The sequence below is a fragment of the Myiozetetes cayanensis genome, unplaced genomic scaffold (genome assembly GCF_022539395.1).
Source record: "Myiozetetes cayanensis isolate MyiCay16 unplaced genomic scaffold, myiCay2020 scf1, whole genome shotgun sequence".
Classification (NCBI taxonomy): domain Eukaryota; kingdom Metazoa; phylum Chordata; class Aves; order Passeriformes; family Tyrannidae; genus Myiozetetes; species Myiozetetes cayanensis.
In genome coordinates, this window is record NW_026086604.1 from 20,362,443 (window position 1) to 20,386,355 (window position 23,913).

Here is a 23,913-nt window from a genome sequence, read left to right on the forward strand (position 1 = left end):
TGTTAAATAATGGAAAAGAATGCTAAAGAAATAAAGTTATAGGCTTTAGAGAAGGATTGCATAACAAACCACTATTTACTTTTAAATATTTTTTTCTAGTTGCTGAAACAAGATTATAGGAATATAAGATTTTACTGAGGTACAACTGAAGGATTTTTAACCAAATAAAAGTTACTGTGATAGAAAATATAACATCCCAGCAAACTTGCTTTATATCCTTTATATCTTTGAATTATCACCATTACAATAAAATTATTGCTACAAAGGTATGTGCATAAAAATGTTGACTTGGGTTGGCTAAGTTAGACAACTACACTTTAAAAGATTTAAGAAAAAACAGAACGGGAAACCATCTTGAAATTGTGATTGCCACAGGAAATTCTAATTCTATGCCTATTTTTAATAATGGTAAATATTTACATATTCATATACATGACCTTACTGTGGTTAAAACCTAGTACTTGGAAAAATTTCCAAATAAGATTTTTCTACATTTTCCAAAGGCCGTTTAAGCTTGCGAACAGAGCAATTCTAATGTAGAATTAGCTAGTTTCACATTGTACTTCTCACAAACAGAACTACAGTGAAGGTGGTTCAAGTAAGACCTATTTACAAGAGTGCTTCCAATTTGATTCTCATTGCAAACTGCAATCCATTGCAATTCCCACTGCAAAACCAGTGCCATTGATCGAACATGCCCCATTCAAAAAAACCTTATTTAAATATGACACTACACAACTCTGTAATAACTTGATACCTCTACTTAGTAGCAACATATTGCTAAGCTACTAAGTTTACTTTTGTCCAAAAAAAGAGGGGAAAAAATTGTTAAGGGAAGAAGTAAATAAGAAAGGCTATTTTCACTGGGACATGACTGAGTCAGTGGTCCTTATTCTAAGGACCAGCTGCACCAGGCAGCCAACTGCATTAAGAAATCACTGTCAATTTTTTTAAGATCTGCAATACAACTTGTTCAACCTCCAGTACAAGGCCACCTCTTTCAGGCAATTGCCTGTTGTTGGTCCCTTGGGTGGTCCAAGACCTGGGTGGTCCAGTGATTTCAGCTTGGACAGCTTATTTCAGTTTTTACTGTATTTAACTGTCTCACATCACATTTTATTCTTCTGAAGAAAGAATTCAAACTTCACTAAAACAAGAAACAGTCATTTATTTAAATCTTGGTTCCTGAACATTAATATGAGTCTTATGGGAAAACTGTATCACAAAATGAAAACAAACAAACAAAAAACTTCCACACTACATCATTCCAAAATTAGATGAAGGACCTTAAGGATCCAAAACAATCCTGAACACATGATACATCTGCACAGTAGTCTGAAATCTTTAAATGCTGAGGCTACTATTCATGTCCTCACACCAAAACTTCTAGCATATCCACTGGCAGAACTGTTGTTAGCATCATTTTTTTCTTATTAGGGTGGGATGTAAGGAAGAGAGCGAGTCAGTGCAGGTGAGACTGACGCTTCCACAGTTGGCTACATTGCTTCTGGCACCTGGCTGAGCTCTGCTTTGATTTTCATTGTGCACTCGACAGGCAATCTGTTGTGGTGTGAACTTGTTTGAACAACGGTGGCATGAGGAAGCATTTCTTTTAAAACTGATTCTTAGGACATGTTACTATTGAGAAAAACAACAGCAACAACAGAACTGCACCAAGTACCAAGCCCTAACATTGAATCAGCAATAGAGAATGGCAGTACTGCAGCTGGATGCTGTTCAACACACTGTTGTTCTTCAGAATTTCTCAACTGAGAATTATTATCCAATTGCTCTTGTGGGGCCCTACTGCAAGTTCAGATTCATCCTTCATTTTTCCCATCACACCAGCGTTACCTTTTTCCCCTCTCCATGTTCTTATTCATTACTTATATTTCACATGAAAAATTAAAGATAATGTAATCACCTTCATTATCAAACTGCATAAAACTTAGCAGTAGAGAGCTCAGTTCTTCCACACAATGATTCATTACCAAGTCTAAGTAGATTAAAATTCAAAGAATATTCCAATAACATTGATTTTGTAAACACTAGATGGTACCAGTAAGTGGAAATAATGAGCAAGAAGTGACCAAAACAAAAATAACTGAGAGAACAGATGTTCATTAAAAATATTACAAATAATTTTGATCAAATCAGAAAACTCAATTTCAATGGGAGGGGAGCAGGAAGCAGCTAATTCCTCCCTATCAGCATTAATACTGGTAAGCTATGCAGTACCCAGAAGTTACCACAACATCATCTTAGCAAAGACGGTGAGCAAATCCAGGACAGACAATGACTTGGGAGATTCTGTCTTTCCTTTTCTCAAGATTGGGATGTCTTGGGAAATGCCTCTGGCATTTCTGGAGGGGAAAATAGCCCTAGAAACAATCCTGTATTTGTTTCATTTAAATGCATTTTAATAGCTTGAGCAGGCAAAAGCAATCTGTATTCTGAAAAGTAAAGAAGCACAAAACAGACAAAAATCCTTCCCTGACCCAAGGATAAGCTCCAAATACAGGCTGTAAAATCTCACTGCAGGACAGAAGCAGCATATGAAACAGCAGGAAAAAAAATACCTTTAAATTTGCCTATGCCTTAAGCAATAAACACATTCAAAAGTCTTCAGTTGTAGAATTCTGCTGCGTTATTGTCCTTCATATGGAAAATGTATGAGCAGCATATGTAAATCTGCTCAAATCATTTTGCTGTTAAACAAACAAGCACATGCCTAGAGGGGACAGAATAAAGTAACTGGTCTCCTGATGATGAATAGCATTAACTTGCTTTGGCTTGCCAAGTCAGTAAGCAGTGTGAATTTAATGGCAATTAGCCCAGATCAAAGTTGAAGTACCATGAACAAAGTAGGTAAAACTGACAATATCAAAGAAGGGAAGCCTATCATGAGTGACTGAAAAAAAATTACTTAGATTTATTTATAATGTTTGGAGCTGTTAATGAAAAAGGACAGATCCTTACAAAATGTTTATTTTCAAAACAGTATTACCGATTAAGCAGATTTCTAGGAGGCTGCTTTCATGGGTAAAATTGGCCAAAAAGCGAAGTAAACTATTCTGTAATAGCTCCCATTGTGGACACACTGCTCAGAATGATATTTTCTCAAGAAATTAAACTCTGAGTTCAAGTCAAGCATTCTCTCTCCTACCTGGCAAACAATTTCTCAGGCATTCAAAGCAACAGAAAAAGTTCACAGACAGAGGCAGTTCAGAGGCAGAAGAGGAGAGAGTTCAGCTGTTTTATATGCTGTAGGATTTAAGTATTATTAATATAAAATATTTCTCTCATTAAATCTACATGTCCTAATTAAGACTGACATTAAAAAGCTATAAATTTAAAATATACATGAATGATCTGGAAAAAACAGCTTTGGATTTTTTTACTACTTAAGAAGACCTCTACTTCCATGTAATATTAGCAAGAATTAAATTCCTATTTCAAATATTAGATGTTTACTAAACCTACAGTATGCTAATATTTAAAAACTTAATATTTAAACTACTATCACTATAAAATTGCAGGCTTCACGTAATATCTTCCAACTAAGAGTCTGAAAATCTTCTTATAGAATTCCCATAGCATTTTGCATGGATTGGTGACGTGTATTTTTGCAGATGAAATAATTCACAGAGAAGTTAAATAATTAGCCAGAACCAGTAACTTAATAGAAGAAATCAGAATTAACAGAAGATCGCTTCTTTCTATTATAATCACTAGTCCATTCTTTTAATATAGGTAAAATAATAAAGAACTAAATCAAGTTGCTTTCTGTTTGAATTAAATGTATTAAAGCTAGGCACAGAGAAATGGTCCAGTATAATAAACAGCAATGTATTTTTGACCTTAAGCTGAAGGGTAAAGACCCAGAAGTTCTTCAGCAATTAATCAGTAAGGTTTATGAGAGATTTGCCTTAGCAAGGACTAAGTTTCTCAAAAGATCAAAGATAACTGGTGTTACACTCTGCCCTAACCAGACCCAGATTCACACTTTCCATTACTTATTTACATTGATCTTATGACTATTTTTATAGATCCATCAGAATAAGTGTGCTTTTACTCTTTCACTAATATTTGTTTAATTAAGTTAATTAATTACAGGTTAACTGAAATGTTGTACAAAAGACCTCACGCAGCTTTCAAAGTGTAGGCTGAATCTAATCCTTTTTTTTTTTCTTTTAACTAGTAGTAAGGATAAAGTCAATAAATTGTCAATTAATAACATACTCGCTTTGATGGCTCTTCAGTAATTTACTTTCATACCACTTCATAAATTTCTTAGGAAAACTTCTGGGATCACTGATACAGTACCTCTGCCCTGGGAAAATTTCGTTTAAATCTGCTCTGCTGCCAATAAACCAATAAGACTAACTGGCTGATAATCCTCCCACACTACACTGTTTAGGTATATGCACTCAAGCAGCAAAAGTTTAATTTGTTCCACTAATGGCACAGAAAACTACTCAAACTTATTCACCATATAAATTTGAACTTCAGTCTGCTACTTTCTGTTATTCCTTAGGCAGAAAATTCAAGCTATTGGATGCTTTGTAACTTAGACTATTTTATCTTTTCCTTGATCCAAAGCATAACAATAATAACGGACACTATCAGTAACTAAATATTAAACTTCACTTCACAGAAGAAACATAGTAAAAAGCCTTAGAAAAGTCTGAAAATTATTTGTATTGGCACACTGACATGCAAGGCACATTCTCCTGTTCTAAGTAGGTGTAACATTATTCTTAAACTACTAAAATCAGCCATGCTTGCTGCCTTGGACATATTTCAAGCTGCCATACAATAGCTTTTGTTTAGAATTTCTAGTGGGATAACACATAGTTTATTAGGTACAGGAGATAATGTTTGGAACATAATTAAATTTATAAAACCACACTATGAATTTAGTAAAGAAGCCATATAATGCTAAAAATCCCGACTTTCTCTAAAGTTGTATTGATAGCATTGATACTGGTTAAATAAACCAAAAGGTCTATTATGCATAAGATGATGTGGACACAAAGTTCATTTAAAAGTGTTGCAGGTGTCAAATATTCATGACAGGCCAAGGCCAGGTAGATTTCCTAAAATAACTATTATGCCATAAGATATTTTATTATTATCCTATCTTATGAAGGAAAAACTACTGGGAAGTAACAGGAAAAATTCACTACATATACTGAGATAGAGAGATAGACAGATAGACGGATATACAAATACACACTATATTTTCTCTCCCACTAAATATTAAGGAGAATTTGTCTGCATTTCCCTAAGGAAAAGTCAATTGCATTGCACTGGTACTGACAGCAACTAGGCAAAATCTGTCAAACAACAAGTGTTTGGCTGGCATTCTTCTTGGGGTATGAAGAATCAACTGGAGATTTTCCAAAGGGACTGAGTTATGGATAAAGCAAACAAAGAAACTGTCCTCCTGTTCCACTAGTAATCCTCTGTGAAACAAGAGCATCTAGAGCAAAAAGATTTATATTTTCCCTCAAGTTGTAGCTCTGCAATACATTTATAGGGCTAGGTCAAACAATGCACTGTGGATTACAGTATCATTTTTCTAAGCTTTCCTCCCAGATCTCAACAATACTAAGATCATCTTATTCACAGATACAACAAGAATAGGTATTTTGTTTTCTCCTTACATTTATATACATGTGTCTATTCATGTACAGCTAAACATGAAAATATTTAGGAAAAGTATGCCAGCTGTCTGGTAAGTAATTATATATTCCCACTTTGTTCAACTGTAATTAAGAAATTGATTCTGGCTATGCCAAATTCTAATTGTGGCATTCCAGTTTTAGAAACGAAGGGTAGGAAGAGGGTTTTATCTCACAAGAAAACAAATAGAATTCTCTGGAAAAAGAAAATGAGTAGGATTGCAAGTGGGGTTGGTTTCACATTTTCAATAGTTAATTTTTATTTTTTTTTAATTTGTTACACTTCTCTGAAGCAGCAGCAGTAGGAAGGCTTTTATGTTCCAGTGCAGCTAGGAGTCATGACCTGTGAGGCGTGAACTCCGAAACAACTATCCACAAAGGCTAGGGAACACACAAACAGCAGTCCCCCACTCTGGCTGCTATGCTATGAGCCAATAACCACCCCTTGCAAGAGCATTAAGGAAAAGAAACATGCAGATGTACCTCTATTAGACAGTCCCTTCCCCATGTCGACAAGCATGGCAGGAACTCAGATGTTGCTTTATATCTTTCAAGTCAGGTCCAAAATGCTGCTGTAACTGATTCTCTGTTACACTGGCTCCCAATATGGCAGCGCTCATTCGCAAGTGTTTCACTATGGGGGGACCTCACAGAAAATGAATGAAAAACATCTTGTTTCCTTAGCATTACCTCATGCTACTTTTGTACAAGCATGCTTCTTAATTACTAATTTCTGTGCTCTTAAAAACAAGTGTTCTGGAGTAATTTAATTGAGTTAGTTCACATCTCAATACAGAGAAACCATTTATTGGAGCTAGCTGAGCTGCTGCCATTTGAGAAGGGGTGAAAAACTGCAGCAGGTCAATTCAAATAGAGCCAAGCCACGGTCAAGGCTACGAGGGTTAGTGCATCCTTCCTACAAGTATCCCTCCACCATAGTCTTGGAGTAGTCCGATAGAGTACCTCAGTGGAAAAACAAAGCAAACCACTCCAAAATGTTCCACTTTTCACAACAGTGTAAGATAAATACTATCCTCCCTGGTTATATACATGCAATTGTTTTAGGTTGAAAAAGGATTAACCTGGCACTGCTAAGTTTAGCACTAAACCATGCCCTTTAATGCCACATCTACATGTCTTTTAAATACCAACTGGGATAATGACTCAGTCACTTCCCTGGGCAGTCTATTCCAAAGTCTGACCACCCTTTGGATAAGAAATTTTTCCTAATATCCAATTGAAACCTTTCCTGTCACAACTTGAAGCCATTTTCTCTTGTCCTATCACTTGTTACTTATGAGAAGAGACAAACCCCCACCTTGCTACAACTTCCTTTCATGGAGGGATAGAGAGCAACAATCTTCCCCCTGAACCTCCTCTTCTCCAGGTTAAACACCCCCAGCTCCCTCAGCCGCTCCTTATGGGACTTTCTAGACCCTTCAACAGCTTCACTGCCCTTCCCTGGATTCGTTCCTCAATGTCCTTCTTGCAGTGAGGGGCCCAGAACTGGACACAGCTGTGTCAAGAAGTTAACTTCCACACGCTCCAGGAACCTCCTAGGCTGTTTCCTCTCTGATGGATTGTATTTCAGCAGACATCTGGTAAGTTCAAGTCTCCATGAGAACAAGGGCCAGTGACTGTGAGACTTCTCCCAGCTGCTTATAGAATATTTCATTTGCCTCTTCATCCTGGTTGAGAGGTCTATAGCACATCCCCACCACCATACCTGCCTTATTGGCCTTCCCCCTGATTTTTAACATAACTCACCCATCACCATCATTAAGCTCTAAACAATCAAAACACTCCCTAACATCCAGGGCTACTTCAACACCTCTCCTGCGTTGCCTATCCCTTGTGAAGAGTTTATAGCCATTCATGGCAGCACTCCAGATGTGCAAGGTATCCCACCACATTTCCATGATGGCAACTATGACATAGTTCTGCTGCATAAGGGCTTCCAGATTGTCCTGTTGTTGTCCATGCTGTGTGCATTGGTGTAGATGCACTTCAGTTGCGCTACTGATCCTGCCACCTTTGGGGGTGACAAGCCCTAATTCCTATAGGACCATTCTCAGGTGCTTCAATGATTTCCAAAAATTCAATAACCCTTAAGTCTTTGCTACCGTATGGATGTCCATCCCCTACCTCCACTGAGACGACAGACCAAAGGATCTTGCTGGCACGCCACCCCTCACACAACGGCATGCTGGCCCCAGGCTTATCTGTAGCAAGCCTGGTTTATTCCTTTCCCCTTCAAATCTACCTTAAAGCTCTTTCAATGAGTCCTGCTAACTCCTGTGCAAAAAGCAATCTTGTAGAGTTACATCCAATAACTGTAGTAGGGCTGCCTTGGAAAAATGTAACTGAAGACGTTAATCATTATATTTCTACCTTTAAGGTGGATTATTCTTGCCTCTCAGTTTTCCCAATATCAGGAAGGAAGGCACAATCTCTGAGTTTGTGCCTTAATCTGCTGCCATTGTGTAGAAAACACCTGCTTCTTCCATCATGATTTTGAGATAGTGATTTTCCAGAGGGAAAAAAAAACCAAGTTGTATGGTGTATGCTAGAGATGCCCTGTTCCAGGAAACAGACTGAAAGTACACGGAATCTTAATTCTGCTTGTAACAGAAAGAAAGAAAAAACTATTTGAACAATTCCTGAAGTCCATTGAGCATTCCTGGAGTCTCACCAGCTGCTGTAAGATGATTAAAAGTATCCCTGGATAGATACAACACAGACATTATTGTCAGTCTCCCAAGTGCAACACAAAGATCACATTGCCCTTACAGATATTCCAACATTCAAAACCGGATGTTCCTGCTCTCACTTCACTTCTTGTCGTAGGAACATGTACAATACCTACAGTAAATGAAGAGTTGTTACTTCTGTACTGTTGATTTGGGAAGTGTGAGGAGACTTGAAACACATATGGCACTTCTTATCAAAAACCTCTGTTTCAAATGTCAAGGGATGCACACCCTTTATTGTGCTGGCATTTGAAGAAAAATTGAACAGTTAATTTACTGTGTGTCTTTTCAAAGAAAGCAAGATACCAAGCTGTGAAGACAAGGAACTTGGCAATGCCATCATCTGCAAAAGACTGTGTAAGCTGAAACACCCCAATAGTGCAAAGAGACACAGATCCATTTAATACATGGCTTTTACTGGCTATTATATTCTTACATTCTTAATGAGCACAAAGGTAGCATTTTTGAAACTGCTAGCCCTATATGGGCTTTATGTTAATATTTTATGCATCTTTAGGATTACTATTCCCTCATTACAAGCACAACAAAAGTTAAAGAAAAATCTGTTTGCATCTACAATGCAATTAAGGTCTTCAAATCAAGTTGGAATAAACTGCACAATAAAAGTGTGCAAAAAGCAGATAAATGTTCTGTTTCTTTAGTCCCAAATGTTCTAATGGCTCTAAAAACAAAGTCTTTAACCAAGGATACAATTACTAAAATAATACTAACCTTGGTTAGCAATTAAACAATCACACCTTGCTTCAGACTAAAAATGTAGACAACAGCTAGTAGCTGACATCTCACTTCAACATTTTACAGCTGCTCTAAAGCAAAGACTTTAGACATTTGAATGCATGCATGCATGCATCTTATTTTCCCAGGATTTCAAAGTCCACATTTAGGCTGCTGCTCAGCCATTATAAATGAGTAATTCAAGTAGGGCATGACTGCTTCTTGTATTAACTTGATAAAGATGTTTCAGTCAGAGTGCATCAACAGTTGTGTTAAGTCATCCCTTTCACAGGCTTAAACTTACTCTGTGTTATTTTACCAGTGAAGGAAAAAACAAAGTTTTATTAGCTTTCAAATTATTATAAAAGTCTTTATCCTAAATATAATTATTCTTATAATATTATATTACACCTGTTTTCAAAACTCAGAAATATAAATATAGCTTAATTATTTCCTGGGGTTTTTTAATTAAGAATAATTTAATCAACAGATTGCAACGTGCATGAAAATTTCTTTTCATTAGTGTAGACATGCAACTGCTTAAATAACTGATATGTGCACTTTAAAATACAAATCTGTTTTCAGAAAATTCCATTATACTGAGAATTATTTTTCATCCCTAAGATTTTTCAAAAGTAGGCTTTGGTTTAAAATAGCAATTTTAATATAATAGATTCATTTTAAGCTTATCATTTAACAATTTATTTATTATCAGACATGTATGAAACAATTATTTTGCAATAATTTTAATGTCTGAAAAACATTAATTCAAGACTTCGGCTAAAGCATCTTTCAAATACTACAAAGACATATTGAACATATTTAATTTTCTCACATGAATCTTTAGGTCCCAACCTGAGAGAGAAGATTTGTTCAATACTGGGTTTCTCTTCTCACAGCAGGGACACGATGAGAGAGCTCAAAAAAAGAAGGGAACCCTTACTCTCATTTCATTAATTTATTTGCACTAGATGACCAAACATGAACATAGTTACACTAGAAGTAAAAAATATCCTGTGTATGTGTCATCCAAAGTCCAGTGCATTAAAGTTGTACTTCATCAACTTTTAAATAAACTTGACACCTGACCGATTACCTCTTACGCCATAGAGGAACACAGAAGAGAATAATATCCAGAGGTGGGGATCCATCCCATGTTCTCCACAACCCTGCTCACTAATGTTGAGCCATATACTGTATTTAGCAATTCATTAGATTCAATCAGATCTTCTCTTATTTTTTCCAAAGAGTATTGTTTCCATTTACAAAATTTCCACTATTTTCCCCACTTTGAGGGGAAGAATACCTATGATAGCCAGTTCTAATATTATACTTTATATTGTAGTTACACAATGTTCCTGCATACTTTAAGTAGTTTTATTCCAAAAATAAAACAAGCACAGGCACTTCTGAGGGCTGGGGAAGATGGGAAGAGGCAGTCAGCCTCTTACTTACTCAGATTATCATTCTGATACATATCAATTATCTTCAGAGAGTACTTTACTTTCATTTATGGTTTGTACGATATTATTAGAACGTGGTCTTTTTTTTCACTGGCATGATCAGTTATCAACACCAAAATTCAAAAAGACATGGCTCTGTCTGACTCCTTTCACATCCACCTTCCCACTGGCAGCAAGCTACTTTTCTAGGACTTCTAGACATGAAGCTTTATAGTCCAAGATACTTGTTCAGCTTGGCACAGATCCAGGTGAGCAGCCCAAGAAGTTGTACAGTGACAGATGACACACACAGGCTATAAGTGGAAGAGCTGGTAGACGCAGGCAAACTCTTACTGTAACAGTTGAAACGTTTGGAATTCCCCGTTCCTTCAGTTCTCAGTATCAGGGCACCCATTCACTGTATAACCATGAAATGTTCTCCTAAGGTCAGACAGCAAAATCCCAAAATAATTTGCTATTCTGCAAATACGGAGTTTTCTAAATCTTTTGGAGAGTAAATTACTTTTTTTTTCCAAATCTATCTACTTTACCTTGGAAAGACATCAGGAATTAGGAAAACACTTAGGAAAGCCAGACTTTGCACTATTATGCTGTGCTGCAAGAGGAGCTCAGTATCAACAATTAGCAACAGAAATGTGTTTAGATGTAAACTCGGGACTCAGGTCAGCAAATATTTTACTCCAGCAAATGTTTGTCTTGACTGAACCAGCCCCAAGACCAGGGGAGCACCTAGAATCTTCTCTTTAAGACAGGACTTCTAAAAAACAAGTTTGTAGGTTTTTTTCATTTTCAAAATGCCTTTCCCTCTACTGAAGAGTGTAAATCAGATTAAAATTAGGAATTAAAAATATTTAGGTATTTAATTAAACTATATATCCACTCTAATCCTATCACTGCATTTCTCAAATAGATTTAGCTCTCCACGTGATGCTGAGAATGTCAGGATAACCTCAAATATACAGCATTTGTGTTTGAAGTTGCTGTACTCAGAAATCTGTTCTATAGAGGTATCCAACATTAAAGGCTCAAATTATGTATTTAGGCTAATTTTAGCTATTAAATAGAACTGAAAAGTTAGACAGTGCACTGCTTTCCTCATATCAAATACTTTTGTCACCTTACACAAGTACATATACAAGTATCCTGCACATATTAGTTCTATTTCAGTGCACAGGTAAAATGAAATCAGCTCATAAAGCACAGAAGTGATTAAGTGGTCTAAAGGTTACAAGTGAATAACAGTTCTGCATTACTAACTTCTATATGGTTTGCAGATTTCTGATGACAACAGAGAGTGACCTTGAGAAGCTTCACAGCACATGAAAAAAACCCCAGAACTAATTCAAATGACCTTAAAGATAATCTGTTCAAAATAATTTTCAATATGGTCAGCTATAGGAATATTGGGGATCGTCATAGGGGTTGTCTAGATGATTAAAATTAAAATACTACTAAAATTCTAACCTACTTTGTCTAATCCTGGCTGTGAACTTTTGTTTTCTACAGAAAACTAACTACTCAGTCCCTTGATAACGACCCAACTTTAACTGGTGACCACAACTGGTTATTTGTAACATGATAGGAAGGAACTTCTGTGGGAACTTCTGAACAGTAATGTTTGGGTAGAACAGGACAATATAGTTGAATATTCACTCTGATTGCTTCCTAAACCATAAAAATGAAACTATTAGTACATTTGTATTATAACCAGAACATTGCAATATTGGGAGTGACCTTTAGCTTCTTTTTAACCTGCTACAGGGCTGAACCATGAAAATTACTGAAAAAAATTAGATTTAGAAACAAATACATATATATTTAGATCATAACTTCTGCACTAAGAAACTTCATTAAGCACTGTTTTTCATCAAATGTGCTATATTTCAGTACAATGTTATTTAACTACTTATTAGTAAAATTTGAAAAAAACAGAAGCTGACCTAGTCAAAATATATTTTTATTTTAACCACCAAGAGTCTACTGATTTTCAGTGGTATCTATCTAGCATTTCATTACAAAAAAACCCCAATCTTATATGAATCATTTACATCACTAAAGAGGTAGTGAGAGCAACATAATTCAATTATAAAACCTGGAAACAGTTTAAACACTATTTGAAAATAAACAGTTACAGTCCCTTATGCCCATGTCTGGGAAGCATCCAAATGGAAGTTAAAAATCCCATGGCATTTTTTCAAAATGGGAGGGAGCTATCCCAATATGCTGGCCAACATATATTTTCTCAATTAAAAACAGATTTCAGTGTCCAAAGGTATGTGTCAGCAATTGCTGAGAGTCTCTACCAGCCACATTTTCAGAACATTCCAAATCATCAAAAAGTATCTAGTCACCTTGCTGAATAGTGATTTTCCAGATGCCACAAGTGGAAAAGGTGAATGCATTTTCATAAATACATGAAATACAGATACATTAACCTACACTGTTATGAAAAGAGAAATTATCATTTGAACCCACATGGAGATTTTTTTTTTTCACTAACAGAAGTGCTAAATATGGCTTTGGTGGTCATATGGAACACTTTGATATTGCCAGACTGTAAAGTGAACTGGAATCCTGTGGAACACACACACATAAAATAAAGGTAGATCCCTTATATTATCTATAGGCAGAACACTGTTGTCCTCAGTTAAAAGAGCAAGTCAGACCATGACTTTTTAAAGAAGAAGTTATAAAATCAGAGGAGACCCAGGCTTTCCAATTCCCTCAGTCAACAGATTTCCCAGTGTAATGTCTAGGGCTACTGCTCTTTGGAGTTGAGTCCCCATCTTCACTGTCCAAATTTTGTTCTTATTTTACCCTATTACCAAACTCTTAAGTGATACTATTAAGAAAAAAAGTAGCAGGAAAATGGCAGAAGTACTTATCTGGCTAAAGGTATAACTCAACTCCCACAGTGCAGCTGAACAGTACATCTCAAAGTCAGTCAGGATTGAAAGAAAAATCACGGAACTTTATTACACAACTTCCTGACAACTGACAAGACGGTGTAGGTTTTTTCTCTCTTTTTTAATCAATTTTTAAAGTACCATTTTACAAAACTCAGAATCCTATTTAGTCACATTTTCAGAATTCTAGAATGAATACATGTACTGCTGAAGGATTTATGGCATATTGAGAGAAACTGACCGCAACATAAGCAGAGAGATGAAAACACCTCTTCCCCCAGGGGGACTTGCAGAATTACTTGAGGGAAAGTTGAACAAGCTGGCTTATTCCTGCACTATGCAATTACCTTTCTGTAACAAGAACTTACTGCCAGTTGCCAGATTTATGCAACTCACTGGAAATAGTCTTAATCTAGTTAGCATAGTGCAGTTTCTCCCTCCCTGATGCTACTCCCATGGACATATTTACCATTGGAGCCAGCAGAGGAACAGACTGCACTTGAGGACAAGTTTACTTCCCTTTTAGAATAAGAACTAAATGCTGGATTTTTGTAAGACAGTAGATGTAGACGTGATTCAAGCCTGGGAAAATATACTGAGTTGTGGGGGTAATGGCTGAGGATGAAGCACATACAAAGCTGGCAAAAAAAAAAAAAAAAAGAAAAAAAAAAGAGGCTTTTAATTTCTCAGGTAGGTATTAACTAACTTGGCATTGATAAACACAGGTTACCAACTTGCTCTTCCCCACACCATTCTCCCACCCTGCACTGGTCAGCAGTACCACCATCTGCTGCCCTTGTTTGAACTGTGGATAAAGTCAAGTTGTCAGACATTGTGTTTGCTATAATCAACTAATTTCAAAATCATAGAGGAGAAAGGGAGGGAGAAATTGCATTACCACAAAAATACTTTTGCTCACAAGTTCTGTCAAAGACAAAACATCTAAATTTAGCCTCACACTTCAGGCAGTTGAACTGATATTTTTAATCAAATTTTTAAAATGGCAGGACATTACCAGAAAATTTCTTCGAAAAATATTTACTTAATTGAATTTAAATCCAGCCTTCTCCAAGGAAGACTACATGAATACTGTGTTTTCAGTAATTTATACTATTAGTATTCATATTTTTCCAAGGCAAAATATGAGAAAAGGCCAAATTTTTAAAGCAATTAGGAGGATACAAATGTTGTGCACTGCAAGAACACAGTTCTCAAAAGAGTCCTGGCAACTATCATAATCCTTTTGAAATTGTGCATATTAAGATTAAAGATCACTTTGTTCCTCTATTCCCACAACTAGTTGGTATGGTAAAAAGATCAGTCTCCTAGTTTTATATGCAACATCTTTAACATTTGCTCTCCTTTCTGTGCATGTGATTAAATGTAACATTTTGAAATCCCAAAGTTCTGAGAAAAACATAAATCCTTGTCCACAGCTGCTGTTTGACTCTGGAAACACATGCATTTTCTTTTCAAGCATCTACCATCAAAAAATCCCAAAGGACTTGAACTGGAGAACACCTGCATCTCTTCATTTAGTTCCAATAACAGAGCCTAAACTTCAAAATTACAAAAATAGATTCTATGTTCAGCTGCAGTTACATTCTGCCCCTAATTCCCGTGAACAAAAATGCTAAGAGCATGAAATCATTCAGGCAAGCTCTGTCATCGAGAGGATAAGATTTTTTGCACCAGAAGCCCAGTGTGAACTTGATAGAAAACTGGCAACAATTACAGATAAAGTACATAGTGAAATCCTCAGGGAGAAAAAAGGAAATGTAATAAGATAGATGGGTATAATTTTTACACATTTATGTCCAAACCACAAATGTGAACTGTCTTTAATTACTCCAATATACTAAGTATTTTTATTCATTGATTGTGTTAAAACTTTCCAAAATACTTCAAATTAGCCTATGAATTCTCTTTTACAAGGTTTTTTTTCTTTTAAAATTATTTACTTGTACAAGTATTCACTTAATTTGAACTAAGGACTTAAAAAATACTGTTCCAGCTTCAAAATCCAGACTTTGTAGTATCTCAAGTCCAAGCAGTCAAAATTTTAAAAAAAAAAAAAAGTCAATGACAGGTTTTTTTAACTGCAAAAAGAGGAAGTTGGGGGCATATGTAGATTTATACGCATAAAACCAAATATATGTAAAAATCTTTCACCTCCTTTCAAGTAAGTTCTAACACATAAAAATCAACTGGTTTATTATAAGAAAAAGAGTTTATGTCCCCACCTTTAAGGGCAATTTTTTTATATTTGAAGGTATGATTTCTTCAGTTATATTTTTTTCCTTTGTTGGGGTAAGGGGGTAAATGGAGTGATCTTATCTATATTATACAATATTGATGGAGGAGAAAAAAAAATCCGAAAGTTTTTGGAAGTTTGAGAAACTTATCACTTAAACAAGAAAAAACAACTTTTATAAGGTTGAATATTTGCTTTTCAGTCTTCAAGCCGCTTTGACAAACCAGAGAAGCCTCCCCACTCCTGCTCTGCTCCACTGGGTGTATAAAGTTAACACATAGGAGCATGATACGAATACAGGTGATACAGTACTTTTGTTTACTCCCTTATTTCACTGCTGCATTACTGAATATTTAAGCTGACCTCAAAGAAAACTTTATTAATTGCATTTTTTATTTAAGTTCCTCTTGATTTATATGTAATAAAGCTGTCCATACACTGGTTGTGCACACACTCCCAATTATTCAACATGGCAAACCAAATAGAGCGTAATCAGCTCACCTCATCTATTCAACAGCTGGTCATAATTAAATACTAACACCAGCATTCATTTTGAAATCTCCCTCTTCTCTCAAAGGCCAGGTGAAACAAACAAGGTCTGCAGCTTGCTCCAGGGTTAATAAAGCTGGGGTTATTTCAGAGAAAGGGTAAGAAGACCTCCCCAAGCCCTGGAGTAATGGAATAATCTCCTCTCTTGTATTTATTTTAGATGCTACAGTTTAAAGACTGGGTAGCCAGTAAAATCCACTGATTTTTACAACTATGCACAGAGATACCTGGACAGTTTTACATACAACAAAATATCCAAAATTAAAATCATCAGCAGTCAGACTTGTATTTAAGGATTAAACAAAATCACATTTACGTTCTTTGTCCCTAAATACTTCCCTCAAATTTTAAATATATCCTCAGGGTCATGTACGGGCAAGTAGTAAAAGGAATTTGCACAATCATCCTGATCACCCTGGATCATATGATTCAAGTGATACAAGACAGTAGACAGTTGCTGACTCAACAAAGAAAGGAGGAGGAATAGTCCCCTACCTGTTCCCAAGGTAAATATGCCCTGATTTATTCAAGAAACCCATTGGCATTTGCACCATCTCCTCCTTAGCATTTTATATCCAAACAAGTGCTTTGATTTTTGACCAAGTTGTTTTCCATTCAACTTAATAAATGAATTAGTCCAAATTCCTATTCCAGACAACATTTTTAGGAAAAATTTCACAAACAGGACAACTTCAGTACTGGACAATCACCTTCCGTAGTACAGCTCTAAACCCTTTTATTCCTGAGTAATGAGTGAGTTTTTGCTGTGAAATTATCCAGCAAAGCTTTTTTAACTCCCAGGAGTGACTGCAACTGACAGCATTTTTATGCTCTCAAAGCACCTCCTGTTTTCCCTACATGTAATTTTCACAGTCATAACAAAAAGAATAGCAATATCTCCTGGATTAAATTGCCCAGCTTCTTTGGCAAGTACTTGAAAACGAACGCTTTTGTTAACTCCCCGATCCTTTGCTTAGAACCTGAAATAATTGAAACATTCATGCTTCCTGGTTTAATTTATGTTTAAAAGAGAAATTATTTGCAGTATGCCATTCTTCCTGTTGACTGGGACCAAAGTTAAGCAAATCAGTCAGCTTTTCCCCCTCGTCTGTCAGCAGACACAGGTGCCACCTTACACATTTAGAGGAGCAGAGCTGGAGTCTGAGCATGCAGGTTAGTAACTGTCATTGAGTACACGGGATCAATACAACTTTCCTCAGGCACTGAGGGAGCGGGTGATGTGTCCAGTAAATTTTCAACTCTAAGATCTTCACATTCGTAATATATCTCCATTCATCTACAAAACAGGTGCCACAGACACTAGTCTGTTACAAAACCAGTGTTCTGCCTCTCAGAGTCCCTGCATGTGAGTCTGCCAGCACTGCATTTGTCAGTGCCTTAATTCTCATTGGCACCTCCTGTCACAACCTATCAAGGACTCTCTACTACCTAATTAGATATCCATAATACTGACGAGCTAAAATGTACCCTCTGAGCTGTAACAAAAGTAGTCATTCTACAGTATAGGTAACTATCCACAGATCCTTTAAAATGTAGTTAATATTTTAAGACAAAAGTCAGAAAATTTAACTGAAAAAATAAAGAAATGCAACCATCAATAATAGCAATAAATATTGTTATTATAAACATTTAAAAGTATTCAAGCGAGACAACAGGTGCAAGAAATTTTAACTTCTGTTTAAAAATGGATCTGACACTGTTGAATCATGAACTGTTTTTTGGCAATGTTTTAGGGGCAGGAACTGAAGATAATTGTTACAAAAACACTGCTGTAATCATTTCCAACATGATGCTCTCCAAGAAACATACAAGTACAGTTACTGAAAAAATAACCTAACAACTGCTGGAGTGCACAGTGCTTACAAATATTTACTCTGCATAAGAATCAAGTGTTGCTTACATATGCTCATAAAAATTACAATGACGGTTATAAATTCACTGTTACTTTTCAGACTAATGACATTCAACAACCATTACAGATGAAAAAAATAGAGAAAAAAAGCACACTGTTCAAGTTACGTCTGTGTTTCATAATACTAGGTCGGCTAATTCTTCTGCTTTCCTTAACCTTGATACTTTGGGGGTTGTTTTTCCCCCCCATTTGATTCCACGCTTAGCATGGCAACAGAATAAGCTGCAGAAAACAGGAAAGCATGATTTTTAACAAGCACCACGCTGACAGCAAAACATATTTCCACGTATATTTCACAAACCATATGAGAGTTATTTTAAACTAGACACATTTCAAAATGGTCAGTGTTGCTTAAAATGGACCAATGTTTCGTTTAAAGACCACTAGAAACCATAAGAACGTCAGGTAAAAAGTATTTATGCCCACAAAGTCAACAACATCCTTAAATTTATCCAAGCAACTCTCCAAAACTATTAACTTCTCATCTAAATCCACCACAACACCAAATTTGATGAGGTCAGATATGTGCCCTGTAGCACTTTAAAAATCTCTTTTTTATTGTTAACAAATTTTATGATAAACAAATTCTTAATAATAAATTATGCTGCAAATTTATAGGAACCATTTTGAATTCAGTATGTCAACTTCTGTATAAGAAGCTCAACCCAAAACCAGGAAGAAAGAATAGAGCTAATATTCGCAACGCGGATCCCGCTCCCCCCTCCCCCTCAACCTCCAAGTTTACAAAAGTTTCCATATAAATAGTTTAAAAGGCAACCAAAGTCAATGAAGCATTCCTTATTGAAGAAGACATCCATCAAAATGCAGCTTTTAGTCGTTTTGTCTCACAGTGAACTAAAGTTATAATGTGTGCAGTATGTGTAAAAGATACTTTGACATTTGGCACATTTTATATCAAGCCCCTCTTTTGAAAATTACATTGGATCGGAAAAATGTAACCTGATACCAGCTTAACAAGAGTTTTGCACTTACCAGAATTATGGCAGTAGTCCATATACTGTGGAATTTGGATTGTAAAGGCTACCAAATCTGGAGCTAAAAGAGATTCTGGCTTTCTACTCTCATTGAGCCATTTACTGCTGTGTAAGTCTCTGGTGTCAGAAGGGCCTTGAATTAAAGGAATCAGCTTCTCTTTTCCACCGTCACCTAAGATAAAGATTAGACTTGTTACAGCTTTTAGTATAACAAGGTAATTTTTCAACACATAAACATTCACTAGTCCAAAGAGAACAGCTATTAACATCATGAGTACAGAATTAAAAGGGGAAATAGAAAGAACGGTATCATATAAACTGCTGAACAACTTAATGTTTATCCTATAAATGTCTTGACATCCAGAAGGATTTGAAATAAAGTAATCAATTATCTTTAAAACAGAAATTTCCTTTCCAAATTTTTATTATAATATATTTAAATTGAGTTCATGGTAATGTTTTAATACACTAAATTTCTAATGTTCTTCACATTTGCTGCCTTTATATACGAAGGTATCACAGATGTTGGATAAGTTCATGCATGCTCTTCAAGAAAAATTCTATTACAAAAATAAAAAAAACAGTTATCACAAAGCCCTCTAAAACTTCACAAGCAAAATATATGCTTGTAGTCTTAACTGAAAATGAGACATTAAACAATCAACATGAAAATTATGCTAAGAATAAAGCAAGGTGCAACTATGCTGTGGTGTTCCCATTTCTTGAGTGCTTTTAGATTAATATTTGTCTCAGCAGAAAAAAAATATTTTTTATTTAATGTAAAAATTGACTGTTCTGGGGCAAGGCTGGATCATCATGACATACTTAGTAATAACAAAAAAACCCCAAAACAGAATACAAAAAAACCTCTCTGATTCATAGGAACAATGAGTAAATTCTTGTTTCAGTAACTCTCCTTGTAAAAAGCAAGGCCAATTCTCCTATACAGGCAATAAAGTTTTACATGGTCCAGCTGCACATACCTGGGGCTTTGGCACAAATTTTTATTGATCCCATGGTCCCAGAGGCACATTTGACCAATGATGTGCTGCAGTACTTCAATTCAACATTCTGGATTGAGCCCTCAAGAGTTGGCAGGGGATTCTTAGATTTCACACCTAATAAAAGAAAACTGCAAATGTACTAGCCTGTTGAATTTAAATATTTTTATATTCCTTCACCAAGGCATTTAAACTTAATTATATTTTAATTATCTACCTTAGATGTTCTTACAGCATTTTTGTTGTGATTCACAGTTTTTAAATGAAAGTGAAAGAATGCTGCATATGGGCTTTTTAATACAAACAGTTATGCATGAAATATATATAGATGCTGTGAGGAAAACACACAAGGCCACTTAGAAACTGGAAGAATAAATATGTACAAATACACACATACACTTTTGTTTTCACTTTATAAGTGCCACGTCAACTATTCTCCCCGTTTTTATTACGACCATTTCATTTCAGGATCTTAAAATGACGAAGTGTTTTCAGCTTTAAATTAGACAACAGCACTTTACTCAGTAGCAACGTAAAGCATTAAATCCATGCAGCTGAACAGCACAGAAGGCCAACGGCACACTTGCCATTTTTCAGAGGAAACTGGAGTTCAAACCTTGCCTTAGGTCACAAGTGGAAATAAGTTTTGGTGGTCTTTCCTCAGCCCCCATTTGTAAGCATCAGAAAAGTACTGCATCACTTGGAAGAAACCGGTGCTATTGGCAGCCACTTCTGAAGAGCTGCTGAGAACCCCCGGCAGAAGCAGCAGGGGATCGACAAGCCAGCACTGAGATATGTTGGCAGAGCTCAAGGGCAGGCCCCCAAAACAGCCCCAGAGCATAGGTGGAGGAAGCCAGCCCTCCTATTCTCTACAGCTCTGCCTATCAGAAAAAAACCACATAAATTTACTTGCAAATTAGAAATAAATAGTTTCAACACCTGTAAGAAGTACGAGAGGAAAAACTAACAGAAGTTCCCTTTTTTATGTTTTTTTTCCCCTCTTGCAGAAGTGACTTGGAATTTGTCAGTTAAAATTGGCAAGCAGCTTGTTAATTATGCAAACGTTAGTATAATTATGGAACCACTTCCTCGCATATGTAACATAGAATTTGTTCCAAAGTCCGTAATTACGCAAGGAATGCGTTATGGAATATCGGGTAAAAAATTAAAGCATTTTGATACATATTTCAGGATAATTACACACATTAAAGAAATTTAAAATATTATCTACAGAATTAATTAATTAGTTTTTTGCAAAATATCTCAAAGACTTAAACAAAAGAAAAACTTTTAACATATATTAACTAGGAAAAAAATCCTAAAACAATTACAGGAAATGGAAAGTTTAAGGTTAAACCTGGTAATTGTGTTTAGTTCACTGTGACTATTTCAGCTTCTAAACATTGAAGAGCATTTGGTAGTGCACATAAAATCATTTAGCAAGCAGTCTTCTTGACATAAATTCAAGCTTTTTTTCTGGTAATTAAAATAAATTTTGAATAAAAAGTACTTTCCAAGTTATGAAGAAAGAAGCAGCATATGAAGGGATACCCAGCACTTAGTAAAGCACAATGCTGTCTGCAAGTAGATTCCACATTCTATGCATACTTTCTTATCAAAATTTAACTTGTCTTCTGTCTTCGAGGTATGGCCAGCCTTTCCCTAACTTGTGATTCAGGAAGGCTTCAGGCTGAAAAAATTCTCATTGAAACCCATTTGTATGCCTTCCTTTACAACACCCTCAGTCTGAAAGATCTGTTTTAGTCTTGTGAATAGACCCTCGTTCCCATCCTTGCCCAGGGTAAGCCTCTTTAAAGCTGAAAATCCCCTCTGATCTAAGGGATGGGATCCGACACAACACATGAACTTGTCAAAAGCAGATAGGGTATCTGTAGCCATTTCTGCCTGCTCATACTTCCTATAAACTTGTGCAAATAGAGGTCATTGTGTCAAAAAAAATTAAAAAAAAAAAAAAAAAAAAAAAATAAGAAAGAAGGCAAAAAAAAAGAAAAGAGGAAAAAAGGAAAAGGAGACAAAAATGTTTTCTCCATTTTCTGCCTATTCCAAACAAAGTTTACAAATTACTGTTAGTAACAGCCAATATCACAACAAACCAAATCAAACTGAGTTCATATTTTGACTCCCATCTTTTAAGTCCTCTCAAAACTGGTAGCTTCTTGCTGTTTCCATCTTTCAGCAACTCTTTTTCCCCTGAAAATACAAGGTGTGATGTCTGATACATTTCACTTCACTATGGAAGACTAAGTACTTTTAAAACTAAATAATTCCCATAACGGAGTCCACTTTTAGATGCACTACCCTGGACAACTTCTCTGCATTGAGACTAAAATATTCCATGTTAGGTACATCCATAACTTATGTTCTGTTTTAGTATCCTATTTGAAAACAAGGAACAAAGTTTAACGTTATTGTGTTCCCTAATTCTGTTTTTCTGTTCTCTTCTATTCCCTCACCAAATAACTTCTGGACTCATTGAGTTTCAGTAAGATAGGACAGCATTATCAAAGACATTTATTTTCTACAATATTTACGAAAACGTAGGTACATTTGTCCTTTTAACTGACCACTCATCATATTCATGACCACCAGCAAAGCACAGCTCTAAAGAGGCAGTGCCCTGGTTTTCACCCAGCCAGCAGTTACGAATCATGATGGGAAGCTGGGAAAGCACATGAGGAAGTAACTGCAATAAGCTCTGCTTTTCTGGAACACCTGTTACAAGGACAGGATGAACACTTTCCTCTGCTGTTTTCAACTGCTTGAAAAGAAAACAGAAAAGCATTAGGGAAACACAGTATAATTGCACTCCTCCTTTTCTACTATGCTGCTTTGATGTCAAAGGCAACTAGCTTTCAGCTTTAACACCTGATAATCACCACACACTACAGTAATCAAGGAGCAGTTGCAAGAAAATATGAATTCTGCTCAAGTTTCACAGCTCTGGACTGAGTGATACCCACAAAATACATTTATTAATTACTGAAATCCTCTACAGAGCCTACAGTGAAGAGTTTAAGATACCTAACTAGACTTTCATCACAAAGACAAAAATTATCTGAATCTAAGGTGATTTCCCTTGCCAATGTACAAGTATCTTCCTAAAAGCACAGAAAGTTTAGAGACTCTTGGAGAACCATTTATAATTAGTTGGTTTAATACAGGTGCACATTTTCTTCAGTCTCTGAAAATTTCTGGAAATTATGAACTATCCCTCATAAATTTGTCAAATTGGCAAGCTGCTCTACAGAGAAGAAAGGAGCCTTGTTTCCTCCCTACATCTCTGACTATTTGTAGTCTCCTACCCTGTAACTATAGTTCTTCCCAAATATTCTCCCTTATTCTTTCTTTCATCATAATAATATAAACACAAAATCAAAGTCTCAACAGTCAACATAACTAAAATATTCCTTAAGCATTTATTTTGTTTAAGCGAGCAAAGACTAGGGCTTCCTTCCCTCCCCTCAATGTTTATTAACTTTTTAGAAGTAGTGCCATCTCAAGGGATTGATTGAGCAGGAAGATCAAACTCCTATGCAAGAAATGCTTTATGCCTTCAAGTACTAACTCAAACGTACCACAACATTTTAATTCAGACATTGAGCATGAATTTAAAGAGAAA

General features: G+C 35.9%; 1 protein-coding gene across 1 annotated transcript in view; it reads right to left on the reverse strand.

The window, feature by feature from the left end:
• The window catches only part of VPS13B (vacuolar protein sorting 13 homolog B), a 418,175-nt gene that overhangs the window by 272,941 nt on the left and 121,321 nt on the right, over positions 1-23,913 (reverse strand). The window contains 2 exon segments of the mRNA XM_050315121.1: positions 19,271-19,444; positions 20,256-20,390. Of these exon segments, the coding sequence (XP_050171078.1) occupies positions 19,271-19,444; positions 20,256-20,390 (309 nt within the window).